Consider the following 14872-nt stretch of genomic DNA (forward strand, 5'->3'; position numbering starts at 1 on the left):
TTGCTGGGCAATTGTCCGATTGGACAAGTGATTTTTCTATGTATAAAAGAATTCATATAATAATAATCATTAAAAATAAAACAACTATTGTAAAGTTTATCGAGTAAAAACGGAAGCAGTACATAAACCTGAATTTCGATCTCGATATCAATCGCTATGTAAGTTCACACTTGATCGGGATCGATGTCCACTAATTGCAGCCAAACTGTTACATGGTGTGGATCTTACGACGTTTACGAGTTTGGAACATATTTGATTGATATTACAAATTCACTTGTGAACATTTATGCTGTTGTCAGGACAGGAAGTCTAGTTAAAATTTTGTGTTATATGTGTTTGTCTTATTTATAAATACCAACAGTAATAGATAAAGCGCATTTAATTTTTAAACTGTTTTCAAGTTAACATAACAAGAGATTCATTGAAAAATTTTCTGACAGGTGAAGTTGAAGGTCGGACAAGTAAACATGGTAAATATCTTGGTCACTTGTCCGAATGGACAAGTAGGGAAAAAAGTTAATGGTCCAGTCCTGATATGGGAAATGGACACATCATCATGAAACCACTTAGCGCAAACAGGTAATCCTAGAAGTCAGGGGGCCTAAGGCTACATTGATGCCTCCAGTGGATCCAGGGCAAAGACCTAGCGGGGGCAAAGTCCACAGGAACAGACAAATTCAAACAAATAAGGTGTTTTTTTTAGGATAAAACAAACGGATCTCGAATTAAAAAAAAATAATAATGTGTGTCACTGTGTGTGTGTGTGTGGGGGGGGGGGGTGGGGGGTGGGGGGGGGCTTTGTCCCGTGCCTTGCAATGCACCTGTGAGTATGATTGTTGGGCAGTTTGTTGAAGCTCAATTATCATGGTTATCTACAAACACACATATATGTTTATTGTACATAATGTTTACTAATGTATTCATTTTTCAGATAGGGAAATGGATAAATCTTTGGCCTCTGCCAAAGAGGACAATGATGAAGACAAAGAACATGAAGAAGAAAATGACTCGATGATAAATGATAAACTTTTAAATGCTCCTAGCCCCCCTTCTGAATCTCCAAATCAAGAGGTAAAGCTTTGTTGTTTTTTATCTCATCTGAGCTGACTGTGAGCGCCTCGGGAAATAGTTTGCTGTCTTGGGGGACGATAAACTTGCTATTGTCCAAATACTAATTCAATAAATAGGTGTTTTATTATACCGATGCTGACTTTACTTTTGTTATGTCATAATGTATACGTCACTTTCTGTATAAAATCAGAAGTTTTCCGAGATGAAAAGCGAGAGAAACAGAATGCTGCTGGTGAATAGTTTGATGACTATTTCACCATGGGCAGATAGCACAAAAACTATTTCACGGTAGGGTTTGTTTGGAAAAGATCGCATGTTTATTCGTCATATTTTTATATAGAACAAATTCACATAGGTAAAATAAATAAATATTTTTTTTAAAATTAACTGTATATCCATTATCAGTCAGATTGAGAGGGATAATGGAGTTTATGAAGATACTTACTTTTACATTCGACAGGTGACATTTACATTTTAGTAATTGGAGTTAGTCACTGTTTGAATTGTAGAAGTCAGTTGTCGATTGTAAAAGTAAGTCTCTTCATAAAACTCCATTGCAAACTGCTTATAAGTAAAATAGCTTAAATTATTTTACACACACAAATTATCTATTTTTGATAACATAAACATATTAAGTTACTTTTATATCCTACTTGGACATTGATTTCTGGGGGGTTTTCTAATGAATGTACCCCTGTAAAGGAGATGATTAACCCCCTTCCCCGCAGTCACGCGTTTTCACGCACTTTAAAAAGTTCATTAAATCTTCAATTTATTGCCAAATTCCAACTATTTCATACTTCCTTAATGTCACAAAATAGAAAAAATTATTTTCTAATTAAAATATTATGTCATAATATTATTTACGCTAAACTTTAGAGAAACTTGTACCCTGCTAGAAAGTGCTTGCGGGGAAATGGTAACGTAATATTTCTATAACGTGAGGATTCATTTTATTTTGCATAACAATTTAGTAAGTTGTAAAGTGTTAAGAAATATTGAAAATTTGTAATTGGGTCATTTTTCAAATAGTCTTAAGAAATGTAGGTTGACAAGGTTTGTGGTATAATGCTTTCTGTTGTGTATATAAAAAAATGAACAGTTTAGAGTTCATAGCAGAGGGCCAAAGTATACTGCTTCAAAGTATTCGAAAGTAAAACTTATTAAAAGACCCATTCTATAGAACAGCATACAGTAATACAATGAATCATGTTAATAATACCATGAATACAGGTTGCTACCTTTTCACTAGCGCCTATAGTTTTCTCTGACATTAATGTGATTTACTTAATTGGACGCCTGAACAAGAATACTTTTTAGCTCACCTGAGCCAAAGACTCAAGTGAGCTTTTCTGATCCCATTTTGTCCGTCCGTCCGTCCGTCCGTCTGTCTGTCCGTCTGTAAACTTTTCACATTTTCAACTTCTTCTAAAGAACTAATTGGCCAATTTAAACCAAACTTGGTACAAAGGGGTAAAGGGGAGTTTAATTTCTTAAAATGAAGGGCCAAGTCCTTTTACAAGGGAAGATAATCAAGAAAAAGACAAAAATGGGGTAGGGTCACTAAAAAATCTTCTTCTCAATGGTTAGGGTTAGAATCATGACCCGTGGGGGAAGGGCGGGCCACAATAGGGAAGTTTTACATAGAAATATATAGAACAAATCTTTAAAAATCTTCTTCTCAAGAACCACTGGGCCAGGAAAGCTGAAACTTATGTGGAAGAATCATTGGGTAGTATAGATATTAAATTGTTAAAATCATTGGGTGGTATAGATAATAAATTGTTAAAATCATGACCCCCAGGGGTAGGGCAGGTCCACAGTAGGGAATCCAAGTTTTACATAGAAATACGAGGGTTGATCCAAAAGTAATGTCACAACTTCAATAAAATCGCTATCCGTCGACGTAAAACAACAAAATGAAAAATAATGAAAGCTACATTTATTTCAAATCAGGCCTGAAATTTTCAATTCAACATGTTTTATACTTTTTAATATATCGGATTATATATAACGTGTGATTATGGTAGTCGCCGCAGCTAAGTTACGTCATATGACGGATACGCACCGTCATACATTTAAACGTTTCCCTTCGTTTCATCAAAAATATTTGATATTTGATATCCACGAACACGTTCACAAATTTCTTTTTCTTAGACTTAGTACCCATCGTTCACTCACTCTTTTCATAATTAATTCTGTCAAAATTAATAATGAAGAATGATGATGAACTAAAAATGAAGTGAAATTAAAAAATAAAAAAATATGCATTAAATCTTTCTCGGTATTACCGAAGTCAACTTTATACCGTTATGATTCGGAGTTTATAGAGCGCAGCTGCGCATTTCATATCCTCTTCTGACAAAGCAAGTTGCATGCAGAATGCTAGATGGAAAACTGTTATTAGTTAAATGAGAAGATTTCCAGAAAGAGAAAGGAATAAATAATATGTGTGAATAACTGGTTAGATTTTCTAATAAATATAGAAATTGAGATAGCTTTAACAAACAAACAACAGTCTATTGAAGTTATGTAGGTACATGTACTATGTATTTACATGTCCGTTTACTCTACAATAAACGTGATAAAATTAAGGATATCGAGTCTTAATTCTGATTTCTTGATACCTCAGATATCTTGACATTTTCCGATAATCCTGCCAATGTTGAGATAACCAAGTTTACCTAACATCAATGTTCTTTTGTAGATCTTTCAGATCTTATAAATTTAATAAGAAAAAAAAGGGTGACCAAGAGATTTTGAGAAAAAGATTTATACAAAATAGGAAGTGAAATGAGATTTAGGGGTTTGTTTGAATGTACTTCTTGGACATAATTGTCAGTCATAGATAAATTCTTAGACTTACAAAGTTCTATATTTTCCAGATACTTAAAGGCAAGAAAAATGAATCAAAAAATGAAGAGGAAAAAAAAATAGATCTCCTTCTTGCAAATGACAAATCATTTCAAAGGAAATATAAAGTGGAAGAAAAACTTGGAAGTGGAAAATTTGGAATTGTATATAGAGTAACACGTAAATATTGTGACAAGGAAGTAAATCCTATAGCACTGAAAATTTTGTGTAAAGACTTAATGCGGGATCCAGAAACCACATTAAATGAAATAAAAAAAAATGTTCGACTTTGTCAAAGTAAATCATGTCCGAATGTAGTTTCATTTTTCAGCTTTAACGAGTACATTGATCAGTCACATCGATATCTTTGTCTGGAAATGGAACTTTGCGATGGAGGGACACTGAAGAATCCAAAGTCCCATGAACATAAATTTGTCAATGATACATTTAGAAAGAAGATTTTAAAAGAGACTATATCTGGTATGCTATTTATTCATGACTGTAGTGTGGCACACTGGGACATTCATGGAGGAAATATACTCTTCAAAAGTGAAGATGATGATACTATTAAATTTGGGGACTTTGGTCTCACAAGAGATAGTACACACTCACAGGATTTGGATATACAAGAGCTTGGAAGAACTTTATTGAAGTGCGTTTTTTTAAGGGAATCAGGTTTTTCTGATTGGAATCTAATTTCAATTGAATTTCTTTTATGTGAAGCTAAAGTCCAGAAGGATTTAAGGGAGATACTGGAAGGATTGACATTCAACACTATGTCACTGCCAGAGGCACAGAGAAGAATAATAGAAATAAAAGGTATTCAAATGCTTTTAGTTATTATGACATAGTTAAAAACATTGACAGTTCATCTAAATCTTTTTTCTTGTATTCCTACATTCTGTAAACCTTACATTCTAAACTCCTGATCATGCTGATACTTGATATTACATGTAATTGCAAAAATGCTTTACCAGAAGCTCATACCTGCACAAAAAAACGTAAGAATTTATAAGTAGTAAACAAAATGTAGTAAACACTGTCCAGCAAGGGTAGTCCAACACCATGGAATATGTCTCACTAATGAAACAAACCAGTAGAATGTTAATTATTTATTATATATCCAACTGTGTATCACTAAATGTAACTGATGATTTCGCTCAGTCCTGTGACAATGTAATCCAAGTTTTTCAGATCATTACACTGTGATAATGTAAATTTAATTAATATCACTCCTCTCTGAAATTGATTATGTCAACTCAAAAGTGATATGTCTTTCTGGATCAAGTTACTGTTATATTAATATGTATGTATCAAATTTTACTGTTCTGTTTAGGTGACCTGAGTAAACTGGTGACCTATTGCTATCTGTTTTCATTTGTTGTCCCTCATTTGTTAACTTCTCTGAAACCACTCAACCATTTTTAACCAATTTTGGCACAAAGTATCTATGGATGAAGAGGAACTAACATTGGGATTTCATGGTCCTCCCTTCTGGGGCCTGAGGGGTGGGGCCCAAACCACTAAAATTAATACAAACTTTAAATATCTTCTTCTTTACTCCTGGACATCAAGCAGTCAAACTGTTGGTATGATTGTAATTGGCATTGAGTCTTCTACCAAAATTGTGAAATTCATGGCCCTAGGGTCATGGATTCTATTGTTAAGGCGGGGCTAATAGATTATATAGTGAAAATGCATGAATTCTTTGAAAATCTTCTCCTGGGCATTAAATAAAATAACCAAGTACATAGTTATGATAAGCAAGAAAGTCTCTTCCATGAATTTCATGGACCTTGGGTGAGAAGTTATGATGTTTGAGTGGGATTCTATTGATATATTTTAGTGAAAAAACATAAATCATGTAAATTCTTTAAAGTTTTCTTCTCTATTCTGGTCACCTGCTTGGCAAAGTAAGGAGGCAATCCTTATGTTGTGGGTGCAAATCCCACTTTGGGAAGTGGAGAGTGTTCAGTCCAAGAGCTCTCACATCACTTTTGGGAATGGGTCCGGGTCCATCAAAATTGGGGAAAATATCGACATTTTGGGAAATTTGGGGATAACCATTGTTCTCTATAAACATACTGGGTTTCTGATCTTTGTTATCAACTAAAGCATTGTTTTGCAATACAGAGAATTCTTGTAAAAAACAAATTACATGGCAAGCTATATTTTCTTTAATTTTGGAGATGACTTTTGGGAAAATTAACACATTCAATTGGGAAAAAGAGAACATTTTTGAATTGGGAATGGGGCCAATAAACTGCCATTTTCGCCAATTGAATGTGTTAATTTTCCCAAAAGTCATCTATCTCCAAAATGTCTACTACAGAAAACGAAATTCTAAATGTGGGGGAAATGCTTAAAGTAATATACGCCGTATGGATGCCGATTTGTATGTGAAACAAAATGATTAAATGATTTGATACACATAAAGTGTAATGAAAAAATAATATTTCCACAAAATTTAACTATAAAACTCGTTGTAATAACAGAACAATAAAGCAATATCTGCAATCAAGAATTCAGTCTTTTCATGAATATTGATAAAGGAAGTGCGTAAACAGTAGGTCTAAATATAGACACGTATGTCCACGTGAAATTATGGACGACGAGGCACATTGCATTTTGACAACGATTATTAATAAAAGGTTAATATGCGTCATAACAGAGTATAGATGGTTGATACTGATTACATTTAAAGATAAGTTATATTAATAGTACAGTCCCTGAAACGTTCTACTTTCCCACCTGAACGGTGAGCGAACGCTGAACGAACGGTGAACGAACGGTGAACGAACGCAGAGCGAACGGTGAACGAACGGTGTGTGAACGCGCTGAACGCAACTTGGTGAACGATGTGTGAACGGAGAACGGTGAGTGAACGCAGAACGCGAACGGAGCGCAAACGGTGAACGGTAAACGAACGGTGAACGCAAGATGAACGATTTATTCGGACTGCCTCAGATTTTTTCCTTGCATTTAATTATTCTGTTATATTCTAATGTTAGATGCTAAAATATAAATAAACAATAAATAAATAAGTGAATAAATAATTAAAACATTTTTTTCTGCACATACGTTTGATGTTTTAAATCAATAGTTTAATAACACGATTTTTATTGCCGTAAAAAAGTGTCTTTGTTACCGAACACCTGTCGTATAAAAGATAAAATTCATTAACTAATAAAATAAATCTGCTTATTCTTTTGACTATTAAAATAATGTGGACTTCAGAAGAGGAAACTGCTATACTTACAGAATGAATTATTAGATTAAAACTAAATAATATATGTTTCGATGTCACGGCGATTCCGTGTAAAATACCGATTTTTTAAATTAATTTATAAAGGTCTGTTGACATATTGCACCATTCACTCGTATTAAAAAAACTTTTATGCAATAATATTATATATTTATTAGTTATTTTTATTTTGTCTGGTTATTTTATTTTTCTAAGCTAAGTTTTACATGTAAATGTATATCTGAAGACATTTCCCGACCATGATTATACTCGGACAAGATAATGGATAGAAGCATTCAAATTATTTGTAATAGATTAGAATTTCAGAACTAAATAAATAATAAATATGTTGTCATAGTTTTTATTTAACATGGCAAATGTAATAGCGATAGAAACTTGAGAGAGAGAGAGAGAGAGAGAGAGAGAGAGAGATTTGTTGCCTCGAATAAAAATTCATATATTAATTTTTTTTTCTAATATTCCAGGCAGTCAAAGTAATCATTTCTTTTGATTAACAAATCCATTTGACAGTAAGCATCGGTTTTTTTCCCTTCAAGTTCAAACGATTCACTCCAAGTGCACGTGCTTGTCCTGTCAATCAAAGTAATTCGACACAATGGAGGTGTTTAAATCTCGCTTCACCGAACATGCCGAAGTCAAAGAGTCACTTCGTATTCCCGAGAAGTTTTAACATTTTGTTTACATCATTTGTAAAATTGATGTTCGCTTTTCTACGGAAAAAATGAATAAATAATTGCAATACATGTATATACCTGGAAGGATTGAGTTTTGATTGAGTTTGAAATTGAATTTAAAACATAATCCCTGCCAAATCAAAATACCACTGTCGGCACATGTACATGTAAGTATATAATGACTGTTTTGATGTTTGTATAATGAATGATTTTTTCTGTGTTACATGTTCAATACACATTGAATATTAATTAATGTATACTGAAAATACTAACTAAGAATTTGATTTCGGGAGAAAGGGTGCAGGGGGGGGGGGGGGGCTGTTAAGCATGCTGAATGGCAAACGTATATTTAGTTACTTGAAGGAAGGTTTTTTTCCTTTGTAATGATACACTTTATATACCTGATGTAGAACCAAAAATTCTATTGTATTAAATTTTAAACAGTTTGTCTTTTCTAAAATTTAAAATCACACTAACAATTTAATTTGCTCTACAAATATTTAATAAACTGAATATCTGTAGTACAATTCATCATTCTCAGACATATATATATATAGTTCTAGCATGTTTTTGTTTATTTTTCTTTAAAAACTTGTTAGACATATTATTTTTTGTGTATTCTTGTCTTGTAAAAGACTTGGATTATTATTCATCTTTTAACGATTTTTGTCGTCTTTTATATTATAACGAAATGCCGCACTTTAAGTATTTGTTTAGGGACATTGCCCTTATTTAAATTTAATATTTTAGCATCGTTCTACTTACATGTACGTTCTTAATGTATTTTTTCCAGGGAAAATGGATAAAGTAACAGCTATAAGTTATAATAATAGAAATATATATATCGTAGATACTTTTTGCATTGAAATAATTATTCTTCAAACACGATATCTTAGTTATTTAATTAAAAAACGTGTAAATCCTTACCATCAAAAAGATAAGTCCTTTCACTTCGGAGTTCCGAATGACAATAAAGACTGAACGATAAGTGAACGGTGAACGCAAGGTGAACGCAAACTAAACGGAACGAAGAGCGAACGGTGAACGTTTTGTGAACGGTGAACGCGAGCGCACGGTAAACGGTGAACGCAAAACTGTGAACGGAGAGCGAACGGTGAACGCACGCTGAACGAACGGTGAACGCACGCTGAACGAACGGTGAACGAACGGTGAGCGAACGGAAAAATGGGAAAGTAGAACGTTTCAGGGACTGTAACACGCCATCCATTTCAAAAGTGAGTTGTATCTCAAAGGGCTTACCTCGTTTTCTTGACGCCGTGTTTGTTTATCAATCTAAAAGTAGCGACGGCGTCACGTGGTGGATTTACTTAAAAATAGACATTATTCTCCTTGCAGGATAATAAATAATTATAATTTGATAACTTTATAACGATTTTTAATTTAAATGGTGTAATTTACAGCATTTTCGTAACTTTTATTGGTAAACAAAATATATAAATTTCCAGCCGTATTTTAAAATGGCGCACGTTATAGCGTATATTACTTTAATGTAACAATAATGATTGTTCTTTATTAGGTCATCTGTCAGTTTCACAATTTTGGTAGAGGACTCAATGCTTCTTACATACCTTAGTTTACTCCTGAGTAAACTCAGGTATGTAAGAAGCATTGAGTCCTCTACCAAAATTGTGAAATTCATGGCCTCATTGTCAGGGGTTCTTGTGTTAATGGCGGGGCTCTATTGACTAAACAGTGAAAATACATTAATTCTTTGAAAATCTTTTTCTCTCCCCCTGGGTAAATCTTAGAAAATGTTCTTTTTCCTCATGTGTATGAAGCAGATGAACTACCTTTATATTTATGATGAGCAAGGGCCCTTCTTTCAGAATTGTGAATTTCAAGGCCCTTGGGTCAGGTGTACAATGGAGGGGGGACTCTACTTATATACTGAAAATGAATTATTCATTAATTTTGAAATCTGCTCCTTGGTATTAATCAATTATTAAGGCCTAAGGGTCAGGGGTTCATGTGTGGTAGGGGAACAACTAATTATTGCTAAGTATTGCTGATTAGTTGAAGTGCATTTTTTGTTCCCTTACCCTGCTTATGGGTATTAAAGGTACTTGTATACAGATTTGTAGTTATTATTTTCTCTATAATATTACGACTTAATATATTTAAAAAGCATTTCACACAAAAATTAATTTAAAATCTTATTTCATTTAAAAGATATTGAAATTTCAAATTTTTCGGCGGGTTTGATTGACATATCGTGGCACTCTCACAAATTTAATTTTATTCTTAATCCTTAGGAAAGTGGCAATCTCGTTTTGTATAAATGAAAAATATTAATACTATTATCCAGAAAATTCAGAGTAGACACGTTCGAAATCAAAACAAACACACAATATAATTGTCAGTCTGTGTAGTGTTGGTAAGCAGACTGTGACGATTGAATGCACCCGGTGAATTCTAAATATAAACAATAACAGAACTCGAGCCCTGTTTACAAAAACTGTGTACATAACACGAGTGTGCTCGATTTGCACGCATCTCTTAGTTCGGAATGACGTTACTTGTGAAGGTGTTTTGCTTTCTAGCATTTCTACTCTGAATAAAATTATTTTTCTTGATAAAAGTTTTAAGTATTTCTCATTAAAACACATCAAAATTGCCACTTTTCCTAAGGATTAAGAATAAAGTTAAAAGAGCTTGAGTCAGAAAGTACACAAATTTGCCTGTTTTCAAAATAGGACAATTTTGCCTCTATATATATCTACAGACTGTATATTTTTTCAAACCAACTTTCTTTTTTCAATATCTCTTTCATATTTTCCGTAAGAAGTCTTCAAAATAGCATATGTATTTTAACACTTCTGAGTCTCATAAATAAAGTGATAGATATTTATTAATTGATGAGAATTTTACAAAAATGTATTTTACAATATAATACAGATAGTACTTTGATATTTTGACAATAAAAGATAACTTAATTTGAAATTATAACGTCAGGTGTAAAGAAGCATAGGTACATGTACAAGTGAAAATGACAGCGTGTCCGTTCAGCACCCGTGTGTTTATCGCAGTACACGTGAATAATTAGATACATTGTAACGTTTCATTATTGACATTGATAATGTTTTAAAATAATAAATTCATTAATAAATTACATAAACTTTATGCATTTGATATTTTAATCAACCTGTATATATAAAGCCAAGTCCAGGAACGTAGCAACCCGGGGATGTTAAATGTTAAAATAAAAATAGTACTGGTCACACAATTGATTGCGCCCATGGGAAAAGGGCCCCTTTCAGCAATTTTTATGAATTTTGAGATTTTCACGGATTTTGATAAAGTAAGGTTAAAAGTTGTCAACTAATAATTTTTATTTTGGTCCTACGTCTACTTTAAGTAGGTTTTTTCTTTATTTTAATCAAAGATACTTTAACAAGTTCATAATGACGTCATGTTTTTCAACAACGTCAAACCTTTTCAGAGTGAACGTAAAATGATTTTCTTTTGTAATTTTACTATGGTAATTAATAGTTACATAATATTTAATATTTGCCCATGCGCAATTTTTTTTTATCTCATTGTCTCTTTTAATTATTAATAATCATTAAATAGTTACATGTATATATATTATGGATTCAGCAGTGGTGTTTAGTATTATGAGCTAGTGTTTGCTTAACATTTCACTTTTTTGTGACATCAGGGGGGAACCTGAACAGCTAGCGGGTGACATCCATTCAGTCTTTTTGGAAACAATTATTTTCTCAAACAAAATATTTACTAGTAATCCATACAAGAGTCATTTGATAAGACTGTAGAATTCATTAGAAAATTATTATAATTTAAACATTGCTCTCAATAGGTCAAGATTTTTTTTTTTTGCTTGAATTCAGCATAAAACGATATATCTTTGGTTACCATATATGTGAAAATTAATTTAAAAAAAAAACTCTATCTGGAACAATAATATGCTACCTCAATGCTACTGCGAAGTGAAAATTTATTTGATCGTTCTTTTTCTTCTAAATTTCATATAAAGACAGAAAAATTGCAAAGAATGGTAATAACTTTAATAACTTTTAAACGAAATAAGATTTTTAATTAATTTTTGTGTGAAATGCTATTAACATATATAATTTGTGATATTATACAGAAAAAATGAGAAAATATTAATTTCAAATCTGTGTCCAAGTACCTTTAAGCAACCAAACAAAGCAATTGCTAAGTGTATGGTTATGATGAGCAATGGTGCCTCTTTCAGAATTATGAATGCCGTAGCATGTAGCTTAAAAACAAATTCAATCATTGGAAAGTTGTTGCATGATGCTCAGGTGACCAATAAGGCCCATGGGCCTCTTGTTACCAACCCCGCCCAATTTTTATAAGAAATAATAATTATCAGAAAGAAAATGAAAGGAGTTGTCTTTGAATGATATTACGTACACTCTTTAATATCAGAAGCAAAAGATTAGTATAGACTGCAATCTATTGTGTAATATTTTTACATAAAAATCAGTCTACAATAGTGAAAACATTACACCAATCTTCATTTTTTACATGCCCGCTTTAAGCAGGTCCTGACATTGAACTTCCAGGTTATTTTGAAGACTGGAGCAAGTACACAAGAAAATCTGATATCAAATCAATTTGAAATTTTTATACGCCCGTCTTCAGACGGGACGTATTATGTTATAGGCTTTGTGTCCGTCTGTCTGTCCGTCTGTCTGTCTGTCCGTCCGTCCGTCTGTTAGCTTTTCTCGTGTCCGGTTCATAACTTGAATACTATAAGGCCTAGAGTTATCCAACTTTGTCAGCTGATACATCTTGGGTAGAGGGTGTGTCGCGCACAAAAAGTAGGTCGCTCTGACCTATAATTAAAAAGTTATAGCCAAATATGGAAAAATCCTGTCCGGTCCATAACTTGAAAACTATTATACTTAGAATCATCAAACTTTGCCACTTCATGCATCTTAGGTAGAAGGTGTGTCGCGACCCATTTCAAGGTCACTTTGACCTTTAATTTAAGTGAAATTTAAAAAATAAAATGTCTTTTTTTCTCTTCATTTACACACTCCAAAAAATGTAAAAGTATTGCACTATCCTTATTAGAAAAATGTTAAATCAAGAAAAAATACTTATTTTTTTAGCATATTCTTGACAGCAATCTATAACAAATATAATGTATGTTAAAGAAATTCCACCACTCCCATGAGTTTAATTATCAAGCACTGGTCAAGAAGAATTTTGATAACAGAAAATTGCATGTCAAATTAGAGAGAGAAATTAATGAGTTTAGTGTGAGGAAGAGCATCGGTGCTATCTATATCCCTTGAGTATTAGACCAAATGGGTAATCCTGTTGGATTAAAAATGGCTCTTGTTGGCTAGCATAAGTTTCAAAATGAATTTGATGAGAAGTTAATAAAACTAATTTGATTTTGCATAATAAACTGTTTTGATATTACATAATATTATGAACTTAAAAAAAAACTAATTTTATGGGGGTGGGGTGGAATCAGCATGTCCATATGAATTGCATATTAAAACCTGTCTGCCATTAAATCTAATTAAAAAAAATCATTGAGGTTTTATATGTTTTAAAAATGCTTTATGGTAGATAGTGCATATCCAATAATCTCTTGGGAGTAATGAGTAGACAAGCTTCCAGTTAAAGATTAATTAGTGTGTTCAATGTAGCAAGGCTATAGCTGTCTCAATAATTTCTTCAAAGCATTATCTTAACTGACAGTGTATCCTTTGGGAATAAGACAGAAGAACTGTTGGTCATTTTATATTTGATGGCCAGCCTTTCATTTTCAAAATTAATTAGGTATAGATTAAGTTGTTAAGCCTAATTTGATAATGTTTAATATGACAGGCATTTGGCAAAGTCTAACACAACCAGCATAGAAATCTATGAATGATGCAATACATGTATATGTTATAATTAATGCCTACACCACAGGAGATGGATAAACACATTTTTTAAGGAGTTGAAAAATCATGGAAATCTAAAATCAAGGTTGTCATGATTTTCTTGCACTTTTGATTGTTTAAGATAATTGTGATTTTTTGATGGGCGTATCATGCTATGGCGTGGCACTTTATATGTTATTCTTAAGGCTTAAGAAAAATATCACATAATACAGAGCTAGTAAATTGTGCAGCCTAAGTTTTACCAATTTTTGTAATTACAGAGAAGGATTCCCAAGATGGTAAAGAAGAGCCCTTGTCAATTCCTTGTGCTACAGATAAAGGTTAGTATCATACATGTACATTATACATGGCATACAAAACTTATGACTTGCAGAATAATTTTAATCTTAAATTCTTAAAAATCTTCTATGTATAAGCATTTGAAGTTTGATAAAATATATTGAATGGTTTATTAGGGCCCCGCAAGGATTTGCGGGTGCCCTATAGTAATCACTCTGTCTGTCCGTCTGTCCGTCTGTCTGTCTTCCGTCCACAAATTTTCTGTTTTTTCTAATAACTTTTTTTATGGTTACCCAATCAAGTTCAAATTTGGTATGGTTGTTCAGTAGGCAGAAATACGTATTTTGATGCTAAGTTTGGTTCCCAATGTCTTCTGGTTTGGAGCTAGGGTGATGGGATAGATTCCTTAACTATGCATAAGAATGAATTGGCAACTTTTTTATGGTTGCCCAATCAAGTTCAAATTTGGTGTGGTAGTTCAGTAGGCAGAAATACATATTTTGATGCTAAGTTTGGTTCTCTATGTCCCCTGGTTTGGAGCTGGGGTGGTGGGGTAGAATCTTTAACTTTAGAATGCATTGTCAAAGAGAGATAACTGCTGAAGATGTTCCCATTGTAAAATGAATGCTGGCTATGAGTCCATTGGGATTAATTAGGTTTCTTCCTGAAGAAAATCCAGAGCATTATCTTTATCTGTCACATTGAGATGAATTACCAACTCTGTCTGCAAATAAAGTTTGTTTTGAAGTTAAGTCAATTTGGAATGTATGAACACTGTGAAATGTGGATTTAGATATAAATTTTTATAATTTATTTTT

General features: G+C 32.7%; 1 protein-coding gene across 1 annotated transcript; it reads left to right on the top strand.

Moving 5' to 3' along the window:
• The first annotated feature begins 937 nt into the window (after nucleotides 1–937).
• Nucleotides 938–14116, top strand: LOC134247885 (uncharacterized). Its single transcript, XM_062730286.1, has 3 exons — nucleotides 938–1071; nucleotides 3957–4743; nucleotides 14036–14116. The coding sequence occupies exons 1-3, from the start codon at nucleotides 940–942 to the stop codon at nucleotides 14098–14100; spliced, it is 984 nt and encodes a 327-aa protein (XP_062586270.1). The 5' UTR covers nucleotides 938–939; the 3' UTR covers nucleotides 14101–14116.
• Nucleotides 14117–14872: the final 756 nt, after the last annotated feature.

Source organism: Saccostrea cucullata, unplaced genomic scaffold (assembly GCF_032062105.1).
Source record: "Saccostrea cucullata isolate Sc308-1 unplaced genomic scaffold, CSIRO_AGI_Scuc_v1 ctg1520, whole genome shotgun sequence".
In the NCBI taxonomy this organism is placed as follows: domain Eukaryota; kingdom Metazoa; phylum Mollusca; class Bivalvia; order Ostreida; family Ostreidae; genus Saccostrea; species Saccostrea cuccullata.